Source organism: Pseudophryne corroboree, chromosome 6 (assembly GCF_028390025.1).
Source record: "Pseudophryne corroboree isolate aPseCor3 chromosome 6, aPseCor3.hap2, whole genome shotgun sequence".
NCBI classification, from domain to species: domain Eukaryota; kingdom Metazoa; phylum Chordata; class Amphibia; order Anura; family Myobatrachidae; genus Pseudophryne; species Pseudophryne corroboree.
In genome coordinates, this window is record NC_086449.1 from 571,283,341 (window position 1) to 571,305,410 (window position 22,070).

At 45.9% G+C, this 22,070-nt stretch overlaps 1 protein-coding gene and 1 long non-coding RNA gene across 2 annotated transcripts in view; one reads left to right on the top strand and one right to left on the bottom strand.

Moving 5' to 3' along the window:
• The window catches only part of LOC134932952 (uncharacterized), an 88,354-nt gene extending 86,764 nt beyond the window's left edge, over nucleotides 1–1,590 (bottom strand). Inside the window, exon 1 of the long non-coding RNA XR_010179541.1 lies at nucleotides 1,519–1,590. This is a non-coding gene — a long non-coding RNA (uncharacterized LOC134932952). The remainder of the gene's footprint in view (nucleotides 1–1,518) is intronic.
• The window catches only part of LOC134932951 (sodium-coupled monocarboxylate transporter 1-like), a 168,688-nt gene that overhangs the window by 139,274 nt on the left and 7,344 nt on the right, over nucleotides 1–22,070 (top strand). Inside the window, exons 12-14 of the mRNA XM_063927828.1 lie at nucleotides 981–1,189; nucleotides 3,310–3,413; nucleotides 21,182–21,270. Coding sequence (XP_063783898.1) covers nucleotides 981–1,189; nucleotides 3,310–3,413; nucleotides 21,182–21,270 — 402 coding nt within the window. The remainder of the gene's footprint in view (nucleotides 1–980; nucleotides 1,190–3,309; nucleotides 3,414–21,181; nucleotides 21,271–22,070) is intronic.

Sequence of the window (22,070 nt, forward strand, 5' to 3'; positions counted from 1 at the left end):
GAGTCGTTTCCTATTGTTTTATGCTTCTGGCACATACACTTAGTAAAGCAAGATTGTACATTTACTATCGCCTGCCTTATCATCGCCATTATCTGAATAATTAGGAGTGATAACCCTTTCCTTCACACTTCTATAACTATATAAACTTTACTGTCATAACTAGGATTCAGTTACTAATAATATGATAACAAGGATCCAATGACTATTCTTTCTTCACAGCATCACTTCACTCTAATCCTACAGACCTAATAATATCACAGTAATCTACTATAACCAGCCAAAGACACAGTAATCAATATAGTAATTATCCAGTGAGTTACAGCCCTATCGCACTATCTATCCAAATAGGTGGTACCCGCTAACCTAACGGTGCAATTGTAGTAAGGCCTTTAATGGATTTACTTGAATGTTGCTAGCCCAGTTATATAAGTGCACTGATGGGGTCCTTTTAAGTGACAATAAACGTGGTCCTATCATTGCAGCAATGTTAACTGTATAAGGTGCCTATTTATAATTTAATATTTGTTGGATATTCCCCCAAAACAGCCTTTTTTTTTGGGGGGGGGGGGGGGCTCATGCATATATTTAGTATCCCCCAGATATACTATGGAGCCAAAGAAGATATCTCCGATAACTGCTGCTCCAATATCTCCAACAGCGGCTGCAGACCCCATATTTATATGGGGACTATGAAGCTGTCAGATTGACCATGCTTCCCCGATAGGATGAAACCAGATGGCTCCAGATAGCCTATAGACTACTAATTTTTAAGGAGAGGGAGCCTCAACATCTCTGTCTATCTAATGCAAAGGCCATGTAGCCTTATGGAGGAGGTGGTCCTTGGGGGGGTTGATGTGGCAACTGTCAGTCACTGTGACACCTTGCAGGTGTGCAGGGTATCACCGAGTCTCTACTCAGCAACTGGCACAAACTGGAGTCAAAAATGCGTGTTTAATTTAGCATCATATTTCCTTCATCAGGGTGCTATTGTAGGTTTGCTGGTTGGATTTGTTGTAACACTATGGGCTGGAATAGGAGGCCAAATCTACCCTCCATTGCCTGAAAGAAGTAGACCTCTTCCATTGTCTACTATGGGATGTAATTTTACCACTGCTAATAATACTTACTGGAATTCAACTACAGAAATACCCCTACTAACAACAATTCTGCAACCTGACATCAGTGTGAGGTAAGAAAACTTTCAATTAATTTCTTGTACGGTTCCAGTCTTGCTATAAATAATATGGGACAACTACTTTGCTATGCCAGATATTAACATGGAACTAAACCTAGACAGCGTGTAGATTACAAGTCACTTATACAGTGCTTGACTGATCCCATGTCTGGCCCTCAAACTTAACCACAATAACTACATGAGACACCAATGTTGGGTGAAAATCTGGGCATAGTATTATTTAAACGTAACCTGGGTATACATACTTGCTGTATCATAATTAACAAAAACATTAGCACATATACATTTGGCTTCATGTGACTAACAGGATGAACATCACTCACTGTGCATGGATGAGGTTACATCTCATGTGGGCATAGCTGAGGGTTTGCTGCAATCAGTTTTGCAGTATGAAGAGGCAAGGGAAAGGGCAGTGGGAAAACCTACATGAGCAGGAGGAAAAGTTTCTCAGGTTTCAGTAACCCCCAGCATGCTTTCCAGACATGACACAAGGAAAAGTTTTAAGTGGCTTGCCAAAGGTTCGGAAGATGACTTATCATATGACTGATGCTATAACCCTTCTTAATCTTTGAAAAGACAGAGATAGTGCTACTGGAAGACTGGGCATTGTAGGGACAGTGTGCAGGCAGCACTGTGGCGTTAGTACGGAGGGAGGACCTGCAGAGAGACTCTTAAAGGTGTGAACTGGAATAGACTCTTTGGGTGAAATTCAAATGTTTGAAAAGTCGGTTGGGTATCTGTTTTTTTCCTGTCTATTAGATAGGAAAAAACAGACGCCCAACTGACTTTTCAAACAATGAATCTCCCCTTTGTGTACTGTATTTGGAGGAGTGTTAGGATGTAATACATGTTGTGACTGGATGAAGGGCCTAATTCAGACCTGATCGCAGCAGCAAATTTGTTAGCAAATGAGCAAAACCATGGGGGTCATTCCGAGTTGTTCGCTCGCAAGCGGATTTTAGCAGATTTGCTCATGCTAAGCCGCCGCCTACTGGGAGTGAATCTTAGCATCTTAAAATTGCGAACGATGTATTCGCAATATTGCGATTACACACCTCGTAGCAGTTTCTGAGTAGCTCCAGACTTACTCGGCATCTGCGATCATTTCAGTGCTTGTCGTTCCTGGTTTGACGTCACAAACACACCCAGCGTTCGCCCAGACACTCCCCCGTTTCTCCGGCCACTCCTGCGTTTTTTCCGGAAACGGTAGCGTTTTTTCCCACACGCCCATAAAACGGCCTGTTTCCGCCCAGTAACACCCATTTCCTGTCAATCACATTACGATCGCCAGAACGATGAAAAAGCCGTGAGTAAAATTCCTAACTGCATAGCAAATTTACTTGGCGCAGTCGCAGTGCGGACATTGCGCATGCGCATTAAGCGGAAAATCGCTGCGATGCGAAGATTTTTACCGAGCGAACAACTCGGAATGACCCCCCATGTGCACTGCAGGGGAGGCAGATATAACATGTGCAGAGTGAGTTACAGTTGGATGGGGTGTGTTCAAACTGAAATCTAAATTGTAGTGTAAAAATAAAGCAGTCAGTATTTACCCTGCACAGAAACAAAATAACCCACCCCAAATCTAACTGTCTCTGCACATGTTATATCTGTGTCCCCCCCCCCTTCCCCCTGCAGTGCACAAGGTTTTGCCCATTTGCTAAAACATTCGCTGCTGTGATCAGGTCTGAATTGGGCCCGAAGTTCAGTACTTTAGAAGCTGATACACACCACAGGCACCTATCAGAATGCCTACAGTGTACACTTGCCAAAATATCCCCATACATGCTTTAGAACCGCTTTTACTCCAATAGACTAAGGGATGCAAACAAAGACTGGTAAGGCCCCTAGATGTCCTTCACAAATATAGGTGATGGTGGTAGATAGAGGAGAATGTCTATGGACTACATTTATAGTAACATGTCTGTATGAAATAAACTTGTGAATCATTGTACAATGATTAATTTATTGCATACAGATATTGCTGTGAGTTTGTGATCTGTGTTTAGATCTGCCAAAGTATCTTCCCTATTTCTACTCATTCAATAACAATCAAATATTATGAAGAATATTACACTGACTACACTGTCCGTATTTCTTGTCTTGTGTCTTAGGCCAGAACTTGCTGATTATTGGTATTCTTTATCGTACTTATACTTCAGCATTCTCGGAACCCTAGTGACTGCTCTTGTTGGGGCAATTGTTAGTCTCCTATCAGGTATGTATAGAAATGTATGTGTATATGTATATTATGGCAGTGGTTCCAAAACATTTTGGAATCACGGCGCCCTAGAGCATCAGAATGTTTTTCACGGCACCTCCAGGAGAAAAGTTTCTTATTGAGAAACTTAGAAAGATATATTAAATGAAGTAAATTGTGTTTATGTGTCATCCATAAGTTACATTTGTGGTGAGGGACAGGATTAGATTCTGTTTGTCCAAATGTTTTATGATTGGCAGCCACAAGCACTGGTTTTGCCTATTTCATTGACCATAAATCATTTTAATTGGTCCTGGACCACCAATCCAAGGCACCCCTACAAGTGTCCCGAGGCACCCCAGGGTACCTAGGCACACAGTTTGGGAACCACTGTATTATGGAGATTATAGAACTGATCCTCCAGTATGTATTTCCATTGATTTTCTGGATCATCAACAATATGTAAGGTAATAATAAATCACTTTACACTGTATAGATGTGTACATACAGTAAGTTCATTCTGATAACATACCTGTCAGTATTACGATCACAGGGCCTGATTCGGGTGTGGTTGTAGAAAGCATAGCTGCTTGCTTACTTGGAAGCAGCAATAATGCTTACATACTGTATGGTAATGCAGCAGGAGGAGTCTGTTATATGTAGATTCCTCCTGCACGCATGTGTGATCCTCTGGTGTCTCCACGGACACATTATCAAATAACATGCAACACCATTGGCCGGCTGAATGACCCTGAGGTTACACAGACCGGCAGCTGCAGCTCCATCGCTGAGGCCAGGAAGATATCGCCCTTGGCACTCCCACAAAATGGAGGCACCACGGAAACAGCCCATCGCCGCCCCCTCACCACCCCTAAACGGTGGGGACTGTAAGTCACCTGACATCTGCAGCCTTACTGTATCTGGGGATTCGGGACCTGTTCTACACATGCGCAGTATGGGTCCTACGCATGCGCAGTGTACTGGACATTTGTACATTGCATGTTTTCACGCTACTACTACCGCATCTAAATCAGGCCCACAGTGTGGGACACTAGGTTGCCCCTCCCCCCCCATCCTGCCAGACCACGTTCCCAATCCATCAAAACTATTCCACTGACCAGTAGGCTATGCCTCTTGCAGTTAGCGAAACCTGGTGAAACCGTAAAGAAATAGTGCTAGCAGGTGGATAGAGAATGTGGAGAGAGATAAAGTATTAACCAATCATTTTACCTGGGTTTGAAACATGTAAGTCAGGAGCTGATTGGTGCTTTATCTTACTCCACTTTATCTCTCTCCAAGCTTTGATAAATGACCCCAACATATTTTGCATTGTAAGACACAAGACATGCCTAGAATATGATTGAACCAAAACTTATTTTGAGATGGATGGTAAGCTTGAATGAAATAAGCATGTGAATGGCCTTTACTGTGTGGTGCTGCTGCCATCTGCCATTTTGTGTTGTGATCTCATATTGTACTGTTAGGTATTAAGTCCAGTTGGTGTATAAATAACTTATCTAGGGGGTAGTGCTGGGTAATTTCTATGGTGCACAACAAATCAATGATTTGTCACTGTCCAGTTTTTTTGCCTGTGATTTCCCACATTTTGTTTTTATACCTGTTTGACAACTTAAAAATCCCATTATAAACTTTGTGTGAGATTCAGTACCCTGTGATCTGATCAAACCACAGGTTTTCTTGCACGTTGCTAAAGGCCAAACTGCTCATGGGAGCACATAAAGCAAACCGGCCTGCACTGAGACGGTAATCCTGATTCTTTGAAATGGGATGCATTCAGATGGAGCAATGTATGAATTGGCAGCTTACCAAACAGCATAGCAAACTGACTTTAGGGCACAGGTTCTCAAACTCGGTCCTCAGGACCCCACACGGTGCATGTTTTGCAGGTCTCCTCACAGAATCACAAGTGAAATAATTAGCTCCACCTGTGGACCTTTTAAAATGTGTCAGTGAGTAATTAATACACCTGTGCACTTGCTGGGTTACCTGCAAAACATGCACTGTGTGGGGTCCTGAGGACCGAGTTTGAGAACCACTGCTTTAGGCATACCTCCCAACATGACCCTCTCCAGGAGGGACACAATGCTCTGCTTCTGGACTTTTCTCTTAATTTATGATTGCCGGCACCTGTGTAGAACAGGTTAATGGATAAGAAAGGTGTTTCAGTACAGGTGCCAGCAATCATAAATGAAGAGAAAAGTCCAGAAGCAGAGCAATCTGTCCCTCCTGGAGAGGGTCATGTTGGGAGGTATGCTTTAGGCAGTGGCGTAAGTTCGCCCCAGTCGCCCGGAGGCATGATAAGTGTTGGTGCCCCCCCCCCTACATACTGTAGACACACACGCCCTTCATATATAGCTATCCGGCACTCATGTTGAACAGTAGTAGCGTGCTCAGGTGCCTTTCCCAATAGTAATATAGATACACATACAAAGTGGACGCACTCCAAGTCAGTCATCACAATAAAATAGACACCAGCATACCTTTATAGCAAATCTACAGTACTCCCTCACCCACTAGCGTGTCACAATGTAGATGCTTTGGCGCAGTGGTGTGCCGATATACAGTATGTATATATCAAAAGCACACAAACGCCACTTTCAAGAACAATACAGCAGGGGATTAAGTCCGACTGCCCTGGCTCAGTTAATAACAATCCCCATAATTATAGGGATTGATGAGGAGGGCTCCATGTGTAGGCTACACAACAGCTCTTCTTCCTATTTTAACACCATAAGTACCTGTGTAGCAGCCTATAAAGTGGGTGACCCCCGCATCAGCAGTGTGTGGATGGGCTCCGCAGCAGAATGACGGAAGACGCAGAAATAACTCTGATATCCCGCTCAGTATAGGGGACACAACGTCCAGTGACTGCTCTCTACACTTTCACATACAGCAGGCAGGGTGTCATGCAGGGTGGCGGACATGGAGAATTAAGCAGATGTTCATCACAAGGCTTTCTCTCCTAGCGTTAGTCCTGATCACAGTTCAGGGACAAATCATAGGGAAGTGTGGAGGTGGCAGGTCACACTGGAGAAGGAGGAGGTGGATAGCAGCTCCCAGGACTCTAGTCTGCACTCCCTCTCCCCGGCCGGAGGCGAGAACCAGACAGCTGTACTATTGCGAGACCTGTCACATAGAATTTGATGGCAGATAAGAAATACTTGGCCTATGTAGTCTGCCCCTGTACACTCATGCACTAGGGTTAATTTTTGTTGGGAGCCAAATAACCTACCTATCCAGAGTACCTGGTGGAAATCCACGCCAGCAATGGGAGAATATACAAACTCTACACAGTTAGGGCCATGGCGGGAACAAAACCCATGACCTCAGTGCTGTGAGGCAGTAATGCTAACCATTACACCGTCCACACTAAAGGGAGTATGCAAGTCACTTTATTCCATGGACACTAACATACTGCGCACTGATACAGTAAATGATAATACTATATATATATATATATATATATATATATATATATATTCATCTTGTGGTTCAGTACTCACTATTGTATATGCAGTTGCCTGGGTGCCCTTGCTGATAATGATGTATATAAGTGTGGCGTCCTTTCCTTAGATGCTCCCAACACCAGGTGAGAGATACTGCATGGCACTCCAGGACTTATTTAAATCAATAAACTTTTACCGCAATATATCAACGATTCTGGGTTATGTATTGCAGTAAAATGTAATTGATTCAAAGACGTCCTGGAGTGCCATACAGTATCTCTTACCTGGTGTTGGGAGCATCTAGGGATGTCACACTTTGCCTCTATATATATCTATCTATATCTATATATATATATATATATATATATATATATATATATATATATATATATATATATATATATATATATATATATATATATATATATATATATATATATATATATATATATATATATATTTTTTTTTTTTTTTTTTTATAGGACTGTGAGCCTGACACTCCTTTGAGGGTACAATTAATTCTTGCTGTGGTGCCCTCCTTAGGTCAAAGCAACGGTCTCATATAGATGTAGAATTCAGTGGCACTCCACAGACTTGTATACAGTTAATACTCCATACTTTATTTAATTCATGGATTAATTATTTATTATTAATATTTCTCTAACGTCCTAAGTGGATGCTGGGGACTCCGTAAGGACCATGGGGAATAGCGGCTCCGCAGGAGACTGGGCACATCTAAAGAAAGCTTTAGGACTAACTGGTGTGCACTGGCTCCTCCCCCTATGACCCTCCTCCAAGCCTCAGTTAGATTTCTGTGCCCGACGAGAAGGGTGCACACTAGGGGCTCTCCTGAGCTTCTTAGTGAAAGTTTTAGTTTAGGTTTGTTATTTTCAGTGAGACCTGCTGGCAACAGGCTCACTGCATCGAGGGACTAAGGGGAGAAGAAGCGAACTCACCTGCGTGCAGAGTGGATTGGGCTTCTTGGCTACTGGACATTAGCTCCAGAGGGACGATCACAGGTCCAGCCTGGATGGGTCCCGGAGCCGCGCCGCCGGCCCCCTTACAGAGCCAGAAGAGCGAAGAGGTCCGGAAAAATCGGCGGAAGAAGACGTTCCTGTCTTCAATAAGGTAGCGCACAGCACTGCAGCTGTGCGCCATTGCTCTCAGCACACTTCATACTCCGGTCACTGAGGGTGCAGGGCGCTGGGGGGGGGCGCCCTGAGACGCAATAAAACATTACAGAAATACCTTACATGGCAAAAAATGCATCACATATAGCTCCTGGGCTATATGGATGCATTTAACCCCTGCCAGAATATACAAAAAACCGGGAGATAAGGCCGCCGAAAAGGGGGCGGAGCCTATCTCCTCAGCACACTGGCGCCATTTTCCCTCACAGCTCAGTTGGAGGGAAGCTCCCTGGCTCTTCCCTGCAGACAGAAAGGGTTAAAAAAAGAGAGGGGGGCACTAATTAGGCGCAGTATTAAAACATACAGCAGCTATAAGGGGAAAAACACTTATATAAGGTTATCCCTGTATATATATAGCGCTCTGGTGTGTGCTGGCATACTCTCCCTCTGTCTCCCCAAAGGGCTAGTGGGGTCCTGTCCTCTATCAGAGCATTCCCTGTGTGTGTGCTGTGTGTCGGTACGTTTGTGTCGACATGTATGAGGAGAAAAATGATGTGGAGACGGAGCAGAGTGTCTGTAACAGTGATGTCACCCCCTAGGGGGGTCGACACCTGAGTGGATGTACTGTTGAAAATTACGTGACAGTGTCAGCTCTATATAAAAAAACAGTGGTTGACATGAGACAGCCGGCTACTCAGCTTGTGCCTGTCCAGACGTCTCATAGGCCGTCAGGGGCTCTAAAGCGGCCGTTACCTCAGATGGCAGATACAGACGCCGACACGGATACTGACTCCTGTGTCGACGGTGAAGAGACAACCGTGATTACCAGTAGGGCCACACGTTACATGATTGAGACAATGGAAAATGTTTTTATACATTTCTGATAATACGAGTACCACCAAAAAAGGGGTATTATGTTCGGTGAGGGAAAAACTACATGTAGTTTTCCTGAATCTGAGAAATAAAATGAGGTGTGTGATGATGCGTGGGTTTCCCCCCGATAACAATTAATAATTTCTTAAAAAGTATTGGCTGCATACCCTTTCCCGCCAGAGGTTAGGATGCATTGGAAACACCCCCTAGGGGGGATAAGGCGCTCACACGCTTGTAAGAACAAGGGCTCTACCCTCTCATGAGATGGCCGCCCTTAAGGATCCTGCTGATAGAAAGCAGGAGGGTATCCAAAAAAGGTATTTACACACATACTGGTGTTATACTGCGACCAGCTATCGCCTCAGCCTGGAGGTGCAGTGCTGGGTTGGCATGGTCGGATTCCCTGACTGGAAATATTGATATCCTAGATAAGGATAGTATATTATTGCCTATAGAGCATTTAAAAGATGCATTTCTATATATGCATGATGCACAGCGGAATAATTGCCGACTGGCATCAAGTATAAGTGCGTTGTCCAATTCTACCAGTAAAATGGTCAGGTGATGCGGATTCCAAACGGCATTTGGAAGTATTGCCTTTGAAAGGGGACATTTGGGGTCGGTCTTTTAGACCTGGTGGCCACGGCAACAACTGGGAAATCCACGTTTGTACCCCAGGTCGCCTCTCAAAATAAGACGCCGTATTATCAGGCGCAGTCCTTTGTTGGCAAGCGGACAAAAGGTTCCTCTTTTCTGCTCGTGACAGAGGGAGAGGAAAAAGGCTGCAGAGATCAGCCAGTTCCCAGGAACAGAAACCCTTTCCCGCCTCTGCCAAGCCCTCAGTATGACGCTAGGGCTTTACAAGCTCAGGCACGGTGGGGGCCCGTTCTCAATGAATTTCAGTGCGCAGTGGGCTCACTCGCAAGTAGACCCCTGGATCCTTCAGGTAATATCTCAGGGGTACATATTGGAATTCGAGACGTCTCCCCCTCGCCGTTTCCAAAAGTCGACTTTACCGACGTCTCCCTCTGACAGGGAGGCAGTTTTGGAAGCCATTCACAAGCTGTATTCCCAGCAGGTGATAATCAAGGTACCCCTCCTGCAACAAGGAACGGGGTATTATTCCACACTATTGTGGTACCGAAGCCAGACGGCTCGGTGAGACCGATTCTAAAATCTAAAATCTTTGAACACTTACATACAGAGGTTCAAATTCAAGATTGAGTCACTCAGAGCAGTGATTGCGAACCTGGAAGAAGGGGACTACATGATGTCTCGGGACATCAAGGATGCTTACCTTCATGTCAAAATTTACCCTTCTCACCAAGGGTACCTCAGGTTATGGTACAGAACTGTCACTATCAGTTCAGACGCTGCCGTAGGGATGGTCCACGGCACCCCGGGTCTTTACCAAGGTAATGGACGAAATGATATCCCTTCGAAGGAAGGAAATTTTAGTTATCCCTTACTTGGACAATTCCCTGATAAGGGTAAGATCCAGGGAACAGTTGGAGGTCGGTGTAGCACTATCTCAGGTAGTGTTGCGGCAGCACGATTGGGTTCTCAATATTCCAAAATCGCAGCTGGTTCCGACGACTTGTCTTCTGTTTCCTAGGGATGATCCTGGACACAGTCCAGAAAAAAAGGTGTTTCTCCCGGAAGAGAAAGCCAGGGAGTTATCCGAGCTAATCAGGAACCTCCTAAAACCGAACCAAGTCTCAGTGCATCAATGCACAAGGGTTCTGGAAAAAAAATGGTGGCTTCCTACGAAGCAATCCCATTCGTTAGATTCCACGCAAGAACTTTCCAGTGGATCCTACTGGACAAATGGTCCGGGTCGCATTTTCAGATGCATCAGCGGATAACCCTGTCACCAAGGACGAGGGTATCCATCCTGTGGTGGTTGCAGAGTGCTCATCTTCTAGAGGACCGCAGATTCGGCATTCAGGACTGGGTCCTGGTGACCACGGATGCCAGCCTGCGAGGCTGGGGAGCAGTCACACAGGGAAGGAATATCCAGGGCTTAGGGTCAAGCCTGGATACATCACTTCACATAAATATCCTGAAGCTAAGGGCCAGTTACAATGCTCTAAGCTTAGCGAGACCTCTGCTTCAAGGTCAGCCGGTGTTGATCCAGTCGGACAACATCATGGCAGTCACCCACGTAAACAGACAGGGTGGCACAAGAAGCAGGAGGGCAATGGCAGAAGCTGCAAGGATTCTCCGCTGGGCGGAAAATCATGTAATAGCACTGTCAACAGTATTCATTCCGGGAGTGGACAACTGGGAAGCAGACTTCCTCAGCACGACCTCCACCCGGGAGAGTGGGGACTTCACCCAGAAGTCGTCCACATGATTAAAAAACTCGACAGGTATTGCGCCAGGTCAAGAGACCCTCAGGCAATAGTTGTAGACGCTCTGGTAACACCGTGGGTGTACCAGTCAGTGTATGTGTTCCCTCATCTGCCTCTCATACCCAAGGTACTGAGATTGATAAGATGGAGAGGAGTAAGCACTATATTCGTGGCTCCGGATGGGCCAAAAAGGACTTGGTAACCGGAACTTCAAGAGAGGCTCACGGAGGATCCGTGGCCTCTACCTCTAAGAAGGGACCTGCTCCAGCAAGGACCCTGTCTGTTCCAAGACTTACCGCGGCTGCGTTTGACGGCATGGCGGTTGAACACCGGATCCTGAAGGAAAAAAGGCATTCCGGATGCAGTCATTACTATCCTGATCAAAAGCCAGGAAGGATGTAACCGCAAAAACATTATCACCGCAATTGGCGAAAATATGTTGCGTAGTGCGAGGCCAGTAAGGCCCGACGGAGGAAATTCAACTGGGTCGATTCCTACATTTCCTGCAAACAGGAGTGTCTATGGGCCTGAAATTGGGGTCCATTAAGGTTCAGATTTCGGCCCTGTCAATTTTCTTCCAAAAAAAAAGAACTAGCTTCAGTCCCTGAAGTTTAGACGTTTGTAAAAGGGGTACTGCATATACAGCCTCCTTTTGTGCCTCCAGTGGCAATTTGGGATCTCAATGTAGTTTGGGTTCCAAAAGTCACATTGGTTTGAACCACTTAAATCTGTGGAGTTAAAATATCTCACATGGAAAGTGGTCATGCTGTTGGCCCTGGCCTAGGCCAGGCGCGTGTCAGGATTGGCGGCTTTATCCTGTAAAAGCCCTTATCTGATTTTCCATTCGGACAGGGCGGAATTGAGGACTCGTCCTCAGTTTCTCCCTAAGGTGGTTCCAGCGTTTTCACCTGAACCAACCTATTGTGGTGCCTGCGGCTACTAGGGACTTGGAGGAATCCAAGTTGCTGGATGTTGTCAGGGCCCTGAAAATATGTTCCAGGACGGCTGGAGTCAGGAAATCTGACTCGCTGTTTATCCTGTATGCACCCAACATGCTGGGTGCTCCTGCTTCTAAGCAGACTATTGCTCGTTGGATTTGTAGTACAATTCAGCTTGCACATTCTGTGGCAGGCCTGCCACAGCTAAAATCTGTAAAAGCCCGTTCCACAAGGAAAGTGGGCTCATCTTGGGCGGCTGCCCGAGGGGTCTCGGCTTTACAACTTTGCCGAGCAGCTACTTGGTCAGGGGCAAACACGTTTGCTAAATTCTACAAATTTGATACCCTGGCTGAGGAGGACCTGGAGTTCTCTCATTTGGTGCTGCAGAGTCATCCGCACTCTCCCGCCCGTTTGGGAGCTTTGGTATAATCCCCATGGTCCTTACGGAGTCCCCAGCATCCACTTAGGACGTTAGAGAAAATAAGAATTTACTTACCGATAATTCTATTTCTCGTAGTCCGTAGTGGATGCTGGGCGCCCATCCCAAGTGCGGATTGTCTGCAATACTTGTACATAGTTATTGTTACAAAAATCGGGTTATTATTGTTGGGAGCCATCTTTTCAGAGGCTCCTCTGTTATCATACTGTTAACTGGGTTCAGATCACAAGTTATACGGTGTGATTGGTGTGGCTGGTATGAGTCTTACCCGGGATTCAAAATCCTTCCTTATTGTGTACGCTCGTCCGGGCACAGTTTCCTAACTGAGGCTTGGAGGAGGGTCATAGGGGGAGGAGCCAGTGCACACCAGTTAGTCCTAAAGCTTTCTTTAGATGTGCCCAGTCTCCTGCGGAGCTGCTATTCCCCATGGTCCTTACGGAGTCCCCAGCATCCACTACGGACTACGAGAAATAGAATTATCGGTAAGTAAATTCTTATTATTCAAGTCTGTGGAGTGCCACTGAATTCCACATCCCTCTCTCTCTCTCTCTATATATATATATACATTTACTTTTTCTGGTGCCCCCACAAGAAGTTTTAATATATTGCTGGGAGGTGCTGCACTTAGGATCCCTTCAGTAATGACACACACAGCAGCACCTTTATATAATCAATATTTCAATCTGGTACTATAGATTGTCATCAGGTATGGTATCCTGGTGACAATCTATAGTACCAGATTGAAATATTGATTATATAATGGTGCTGCTGTGTGTGTCATTATTGAAGGGATCCTAAGTGCAGCACCTCCCAGCAATGTATACAATAAGACCCCCCCCCCCCTCCCGCGCGCGCCCGCCCACCCAATCACCGGCATTCGGCACGCACGATAATGTGACCGTCACAAGGATGGGTAAGTGAGGCTGCCCTGGACCTCCACTTACCCGCAGAGCCGGAGCACACAGCGGCTGGCCGGTGGGATTTTCCCTCAGAACGCTGAGGGTGCGCATGCTGCTACGAGCTCCTCCTCCTCTGGTGACAGGTTCCAGGCTGCGAGTAGCTCCTCCAGTCCTCCTGATCTGCGGGCTCCCCCTGACACTGACACGAAAGCTCCTCTTCAGGAGTCAGGCAGCGGGAGACAGTGTGGAGGAGATGCGCCCCCTTGAGACCAGGAGCCCGGCGGCAGCCGACTCCACTGCCTCCCAGAGTTCCGCCCCTGGCTTTAGGGCATATGTAATAGGGTCCGTTTTTTTAAAAGCTGCAATAATTTTCAAGGCATGGATTTACCTTGTAAATGATTGCTGCTTTAAAAAACGTCTGAGATCAGCCAGCATCCCACACCTCTGGCAAACTCGGACCCTATTACATATGCCCCTTACTAATAAAAGAAAAAAAGGAGACAGTTCCAACAGGTAAGACAAGTAAAGACTCATCATTTCTCTAACGTCCTAGTGGATGCTGGGACTCCGTCAGGACCATGGGGAATAGCGGGCTCCGCAGGAGACAGGGCACATCTAAAAAAGCTTTTAGGTCACATGGTGCGTACTGGCTCCTCCCCCTATGACCCTCCTCCAAGCCTCAGTTAGGTTTTTGTGCCCGTCCGAGAGGGTGCAATCTAGGTGGCTCTCCTAAAGAGCTGTTTAGAAAAGTTTTTTTTTAGGTTTCAATCTCAGTGATTCCTGCTGGCAACAGGATCACTGCATCGAGGGACTTAGGGGAGAGATTTCCAACTCACCTGCGTGCAGGATGGATTGGAGTCTTAGGCTACTGGACACTTAGCTCCAGAGGGAGTCGGAACACAGGTCAGCCTGGGGTTCGTCCCGGAGCCGCGCCGCCGATCCCCCTTACAGACGCTGAAGAGACGGCAGAACGGAGGTCCGGAAAGCAGGCGGCAGAAGACTCCTCAGTCTTCTTGAAGGTAGCGCACAGCACGGCAGCTGTGCGCCATTGTTGTCACACGGCTCACTGACTCAGTCACGGAGGGTGCAGGGCGCTGCTGGGGGCGCCCTGGGCAGCAATATAATTACCTTTAGTGGCAAAATAAATACATCACATATAGCCATTAAGGCTATATGTATGTATTTTAACCCAGGCCAGTTTCTTAAAAACCGGGGAAAAGCCCGCCGAAAAAGGGGCGGAGCTTATTCTCCTCAGCACTCAGCGCCATTTTCCTGCTCAGCTCCGCTGGTGAGGAAGGCTCCCAGGTCTCTCCCCTGCACTGCACTACAGAAACAGGGTAACAAAGAGAAGGGGGGCATAAATTGGCGATATTTATATATTAAGAGCGCATATATAGTAAACAACACCTTCTAGGGTTGTTTATATACATTTATAGCGCTTTTGGTGTGTGCTGGCAAACTCTCCCTCTGTCTCCCCAAAGGGCTAGGGGGTCCTGTCTTCGATTAGAGCATTCCCTGTGTGGCTGCTGTGTGTCGGTACGTGTGTGTCGACATGTATGAGGACGATGTTGGTGTGGAGGCAGAGCAATTGCCGATGATGGTAATGTCACCCCCTAGGGAGTCGACACCGGAATGGATGGCTTTAGTTATGGAATTACGTGATAATGTCAGCACATTACAAAAGTCAGTTGACGAAATAAGACGCCCGGCAAACCAGTTAGTACCGGTTCAGGCGTCTCAGACACCGTCAGGGGCTGTAAAACGTCCTTTACCTCAGTCAGTCGACACGGGTACCGACACAGATGAATCTAGTGTCGACGGTGAAGAAACAAACGTATTTTCCAATAGGGCCACACGTTATATGATCACGGCAATGAAGGAGGCTTTGCAGATCTCTGATACTGCTGGTACCTCAAAAAGGGGTATTATGTGGGGGGTGAAAAAACTACCTGTATTTTTTCCAGAATCAGAGGAATTGAATGACGTGTGTGATGAAGCGTGGGTTAACCCCGATAGAAAACTGCTAATTTCCAAGAAGTTATTGGCATTATACCCTTTCCCACCAGAGGTTAGGGCGCGCTGGGAAACACCCCCTAGGGTGGATAAGGCGCTCACACGTTTATCAAAGATACGGCCGCCCTCAAGGATCCAGCAGATAGGAGGCTGGAAACTACACTGAAGAGTATATACACACATACTGGTGTTATACTGCGACCGGCAATAGCCTCAGCCTGGATGTGCAGTGCTGGGGTAGTGTGGTTGGATTCTCTGACTGAAAATATTGATACCCTGGATAGGGACAGTATTTTATTGACTCTAGAGCAATTAAAGGATGCTTTCCTTTATATGCGAGATGCTCAGAGGGATGTTTGTACTCTAGCATCAAGAGTAAGCGCGATGTCCATATCTGCCAGAAGAAGTTTATGGACGCGACAGTGGTCAGGTGATGCGGATTCCAAGAGGCATATGGAAGTATTGCCATATAAAGGAGAGGAATTGTTTGGGGTCGGTCTTTCGGACCTGGTGGCCACGGCAACTGCCGGCAAATCCACTTTTTTACCTCAGACCCCCTCCCAACAGAAAAAGACACCGTCTTTTCAGCCACAGTCCTTTCGCTCCTATAAAAAGCGACCAAAAGGACAGTCTTATCTGCCGCGAGGCAGAGGAAAGGGTAAGAAAGGGCAGCAAGCAGCCCCTGCCCAGGAACAGAAGCCCGCCCCGGCTTCTACAAAGCCATCAGCATGACGCTGGGGCTTTACAAGCGGACTCAGGAACGGTGGGGGGTCGACTCAAGATTTTCAGCAATCAATGGGTTCACTCACAAGTGGACCCGTGGGTCCTGCAGATAGTATCTCAGGGTTACATGCTGGAGTTCGAAAGGTCTCCCCCTCGCCGGTTCCTAAAGTCTGCTTTACCAACGTCTCCCTCAGAAAGGACGTCGGTTTTGGAAGCCATTCACAAGCTGTATTCTCAGCAGGTGATAGTCAAGGTACCCCTCCTACAACAGGGAAAGGGGTATTATTCCACACTATTTGTGGTACCGAAACCGGACGATTCGGTAAGGCCTATTCTAAATCTGAAATCCTTGAACCTGTACATACAGAAATTCAAGTTCAAGATGGAGTCACTCAGAGCAGTGATAGCGAATCTGGAAGAAGGAGACTTCATGGTGTCCTTGGACATAAAAGATGCTTATCTACATGTCCCGATTTACCCCTCACACCAAGGGTATCTCAGGTTCGTGATACAAGACTGTCATTATCAGTTTCAAACGCTGCCGTTTGGGTTGTCCACGGCCCCTCGGGTCTTTACCAAGGTAATGACCGAAATGATGGTTCTTCTACGAAGAAAAGGCGTATTAATTATCCCTTACTTGGACGATCTCCTGATAAGGGCAAAGTCCAGAGAACAGCTGGAAGTCGGTGTAGCGCTAACACAAGTAGTGCTTCAGCAACACGGGTGGATTCTAAATCTTCCAAAATCTCAATTGACCCCGACAACACATCTGCTGTTCCTGGGCATGATTCTGGACACGGTTCAGAAAAAGGTATTTCTCCCGGAAGAGAAAGCAAGGGAGTTATCCGAACTTGTCAAGAACCTCCTAAAACCAGGAACTGTGTCAGTACATCAATGCACAAGAGTCCTGGGAAAGATGGTGGCTTCGTACGAAGCGATTCCATTCGGCAGATTCCATGCACGAACATTTCAGTGGGATCTGCTGGACAAATGGTCCGGATCGCATCTGCACATGCATCAGCGGATAACACTGTCACCGAGAACAAGGTTGTCTCTCCTGTGGTGGTTGCAGACTGCCCATCTGTTAGTGGGCCGCAGATTCGGCATACAGGACTGGGTCCTGGTGACTACGGATGCCAGCCTACGAGGTTGGGGAGCAGTCACAAAGGGAAGAAACTTCCAGGGCGTGTGGTCAAACCTGGAGACGTCTCTTCACATAAATATACTGGAGCTAAGAGCGATCTACAATGCTCTAAGCCTGGCAAAATCGCTGCTTCAGGGTCAGCCGGTGTTGATCCAGTCCGACAACATCACGGCAGTCGCCCACGTAAACCGACAAGGCGGCACGAGAAGCAGGAGTGCAATGGCAGAAGCTGCAAGGATTCTGCGCTGGGCGGAGAATCATGTCGTAGCACTGTCAGCAGTGTTCATCCCGGGAGTGGACAACTGGGAAGCAGATTTCCTCAGCAGACACGACCTTCACCCGGGAGAGTGGGGACTTCATCCAGAAGTTTTCCACATGATTGTGAACCGTTGGGAAAAACCAAAGGTGGACATGATGGCGTCTCGCCTCAACAAAAAATTGGACAGGTATTGCGCCAGGTCAAGAGACCCTCAGGCAATAGCTGTGGACGCTCTGGTAACACCGTGGGTGTACCAGTCAGTGTATGTGTTCCTTCCTCTGCCTCTCATACCAAAGGTACTGAGAATTATACGGAAAAGAGGAGTAAGAACAATACTGGTAGCTCCGGACTGGCCAAGAAGAACTTGGTATCCGGAACTTCAAGAGATGCTCACGGAGGATCCGTGGCCTCTACCTCTAAGAAGGGATCTGCTTCAGCAGGGACCTTGTATGTTCCAAGACTTACCGCGGCTGCGTTTGACGGCATGGCGGTTGAACGCCGGATTCTAAAAGAGAAGGGCATTCCTGAGGAAGTTATTCCTACTTTAATTAAAGCCAGGAAAGAAGTGACCGCACAACATTATCACCGCATTTGGAGAAAATATGTTGCGTGGTGTGAGGCCAAGAAGGCTCCAACGGAAGAATTTCAATTGGGTCGATTCTTACATTTCCTGCAAGCAGGATTGTCTATGGGCCTCAAATTGGGGTCCATTAAAGTTCAAATTTCGGCCTTATCAATTTTCTTCCAGAAGGAATTGGCGTCAGTGCCTGAAGTACAAACTTTTGTCAAAGGTGTACTACATATACAACCCCCAATAGTGCCTCCAGTGGCACCGTGGGATTTGAACGTGGTTCTAAATTTTCTCAAATCTCATTGGTTTGAGCCTTTAAAATCGGTAGATTTAAAATACCTTACATGGAAGGTAACCATGCTGTTGGCCCTGGCTTCAGCCAGGAGAGTTTCGGAGTTGGCAGCTTTGTCATACAAAAGCCCATATCTGATATTCCATTCGGACAGGGCAGAATTGAGGACACGTCCTCAATTTCTCCCTAAGGTGGTTTCGGCATTTCACTTGAACCAGCCTATTGTGGTGCCTGCGGCTACTAGCGACTTGGAGGACTCCAAGTTACTGGACGTTGTCAGAGCATTAAAAATATATATTTCAAGGACAGCTGGAGTCAGAAAATCTGACTCGTTGTTTACATTGTATGCACCCAACAAGTTGGGTGCTCCTGCGTCTAAACAGACGATTGCACGTTGGATATGTAGTACAATCCAACTTGCACATTCTGTGGCAGGCCTGCCACAGCCTAAATCTGTAAAGGCCCATTCCACAAGGAAAGTGGGCTCATCCTGGGCGGCTGCCCGAGGAGTCTCGGCATTACAACTTTGCCGAGCAGCTACGTGGTCAGGGGAGAACACGTTTGTAAAATTTTACAAATTTGATACTCTGGCTAAAGAGGACCTGGAGTTCTCTCATTCGGTGCTGCAGAGTCATCCGCACTCTCCCGCCCGTTTGGGAGCTTTGGTATAATCCCCATGGTCCTGACGGAGTCCCAGCATCCACTAGGACGTTAGAGAAAATAAGAATTTACTTACCGATAATTCTATTTCTCATAGTCCGTAGTGGATGCTGGGCGCCCATCCCAAGTGCGGATTGTCTGCAATGCTTGTACATAGTTATTGTTACAAAAATCGGGTTATTACTGTTGTTGTGAGCCATCTGTTCAGAGGCTACTTCGTTTGTGTTATCATACTGTTAACTGGGTTCAGATCACAAGTTGTACGGTGTGATTGGTGTGGCTGGTATGAGTCTTACCCGGGATTCAAGATCCTTCCTTATTGTGTACGCTCGTCCGGGCACAGTACCTAACTGAGGCTTGGAGGAGGGTCATAGGGGGAGGAGCCAGTACGCACCATGTGACCTAAAAGCTTTTTTAGATGTGCCCTGTCTCCTGCGGAGCCCGCTATTCCCCATGGTCCTGACGGAGTCCCAGCATCCACTACGGACTATGAGAAATAGAATTATCGGTAAGTAAATTCTTATTTTTTTTCACAATGTATAAAAAAAAAAATAAGTTTAAAAAAAACCTCCCAGATGTTTAATCATGTGGTTTGTCCAGAACTGCATGCATTTTAGGGGTTTGTACTGCTCACGACCTTGGATTTTGTGTCATACAGCAGCTCCTCGAACGTGCAGTAGAGCTTAAGTTTAAGTGAAGCTGAAAAGTTCATGTGTGACAGGGTGTTAGCTGTGGGTACGGCTACTTGTGTAATTGAAATAGTACTATAACTGGTTCAACTTGAATTAACAGAAACAATTAAACACTGGATAGCTGAAATACTGTGGCTGTCAGCTCAAGACAGAAGCAAGAAATAGAAGCGGATTATATAAACTTTACAGTATCTGTCTTATTTAACTCATGAACAACGTTGTTGAACATTTTGTACGTGACTAGTGAATAGTTCCTAAATTGTGGCGTGTTTCATCATGTATATTACACTTCTGTTACTTTATGTCTGTCAATGGAAATTGACAAACTTGCTAACTTTTTCAATCTCCTCTCTGAGAGAAGTCTGGAGAGGGGATGCTGATGGGAGCCCGACAGCCGGCATACCGACACTTAATCCCCCTCGTGGGGGTCCACGACCCCCCTGGAGGGAGAATAAAATAGTGTAGCGCGCCACCGTGCCTGTAGCGTGGCGAGCACAGCGAGCCCGCAAGGGGCTCATTTGCGCTCGCCACACTGTCGGTAAGCCGGTCGGGCTCCCGGCGCCGGTATGCTGGTCGCCGGGAGCCCGACCGCCGGCATATCGTAATGAACCCCATGCTGATGACACCTTTGCAGGCGGGCCGGCTTGCCACTTCATTAGGGCCCGCCCCCATCATGGCAAAATGCTGTAATTTGCGGGTCCATGCTGAGGGGGCAGAGCAAATATGGTGCCATTTTTTGTCATTTTATCCCTACCCCCTCCATGCGGACCGAGATGCCCCATATTATCTCCCCATCCTGTTACTTTATTAGGCAGGGAAATACCTGAAAAATCACAAGTCTTTCGCAGCATTCGGGAAAGTAAGTGAGTATGCCTCATACACTATTGCTGCAGTCATGCCAAACAGCCCTTCTCAGCGTGCCAGGCCTTGTGTGACTCGGCTTATGCCGAGCATCTTTATCACTTCTTTGTTGCTTGAATGTGCATCTTAAATGCAATGCGATGTGACACAACTGCTTTACAAGACTTCATTGAATAATTTGATGTGCAACATTTGTGTGAGAATGAGTCTGAATATGTAAGCAAAGTGCTACCATACAGTGACCAAGGTTTTTTTCACGCCAAGTTCCGCCAAATGTATATAATCTGCGATTATGTACATATTTAAAACTAATTCCTGTGCAGTTAAATCTTAGTATGGTGTCTCTGGTACAGATAGAGTAGTAAAGTAGTAGTAAAGTTACTTTAAGCTTGTCATTGTAGTTTAATTGGTTTTGAAATGCGTCACTATTTACAGTACAAATGTCATCAACCATATTCATATACTCTACAGGAGGACTGAAACAAAACATAAATCGTGACTTTGTCTTTGGAAGACAGGATTGTGCATTTGACATGTTGTGCTGCTTTAAATCTCACAAAGTAAGGAAACATTTGTATATGGATTATACTGTATGTCTGTTGGACAGCAGACACCAAATCATTTTAACTATAAGAATTTACAAAATGTTACTATCAGTATTGTACTCCATGTTTTAGCTTTTGAGTGTGCTAATTCTTAAACCAGTACTCACTGATGTGCAAGTGAAAACGCATATATATGCTATATGTGGTAAACTTACTGGGCGGTGCCTTTCAATACCCCCCGCATCTTCAGTAGTTTCAGCTGCTGGATTTAAAGTGGCAATAATATTAAATGCAAAAGATTCTTGGATATATATATATATATATATATATATATATACACACATATATATATATATATATATATATATATATATATATATATATATATATATATATATATTTATTTTATTATTATTTATTAACAGTTTCTTATATAGCGCAGCATATTCCGTTGCGCTTTACAATTAGGACAACAGTAATAGAACAAAACTGGGTAAAGACAGACAGAGGTAGGAAGGCCCTGCTCGCAAGCTTACAATCTATAGGGAAATAGGCATAGATACACAAGGATAGATGCTACCTATTGCATAATGGTCCACCAGATTGCTAGGTTCTTAATGGGTTGTATGATGATACCCCACAAAGTTATCCAAGTGTCAGGAGGGTGTGAGACTAAAGAAAGACAAGATATGTGATGTTATGAATACTCTACAGAGGATGTAATTAGATAGGGAAGCACTGAAGGTTATATATATATATATATATATACACACATACAAACAAATTTGTTGGTATATATATATATATATATATAT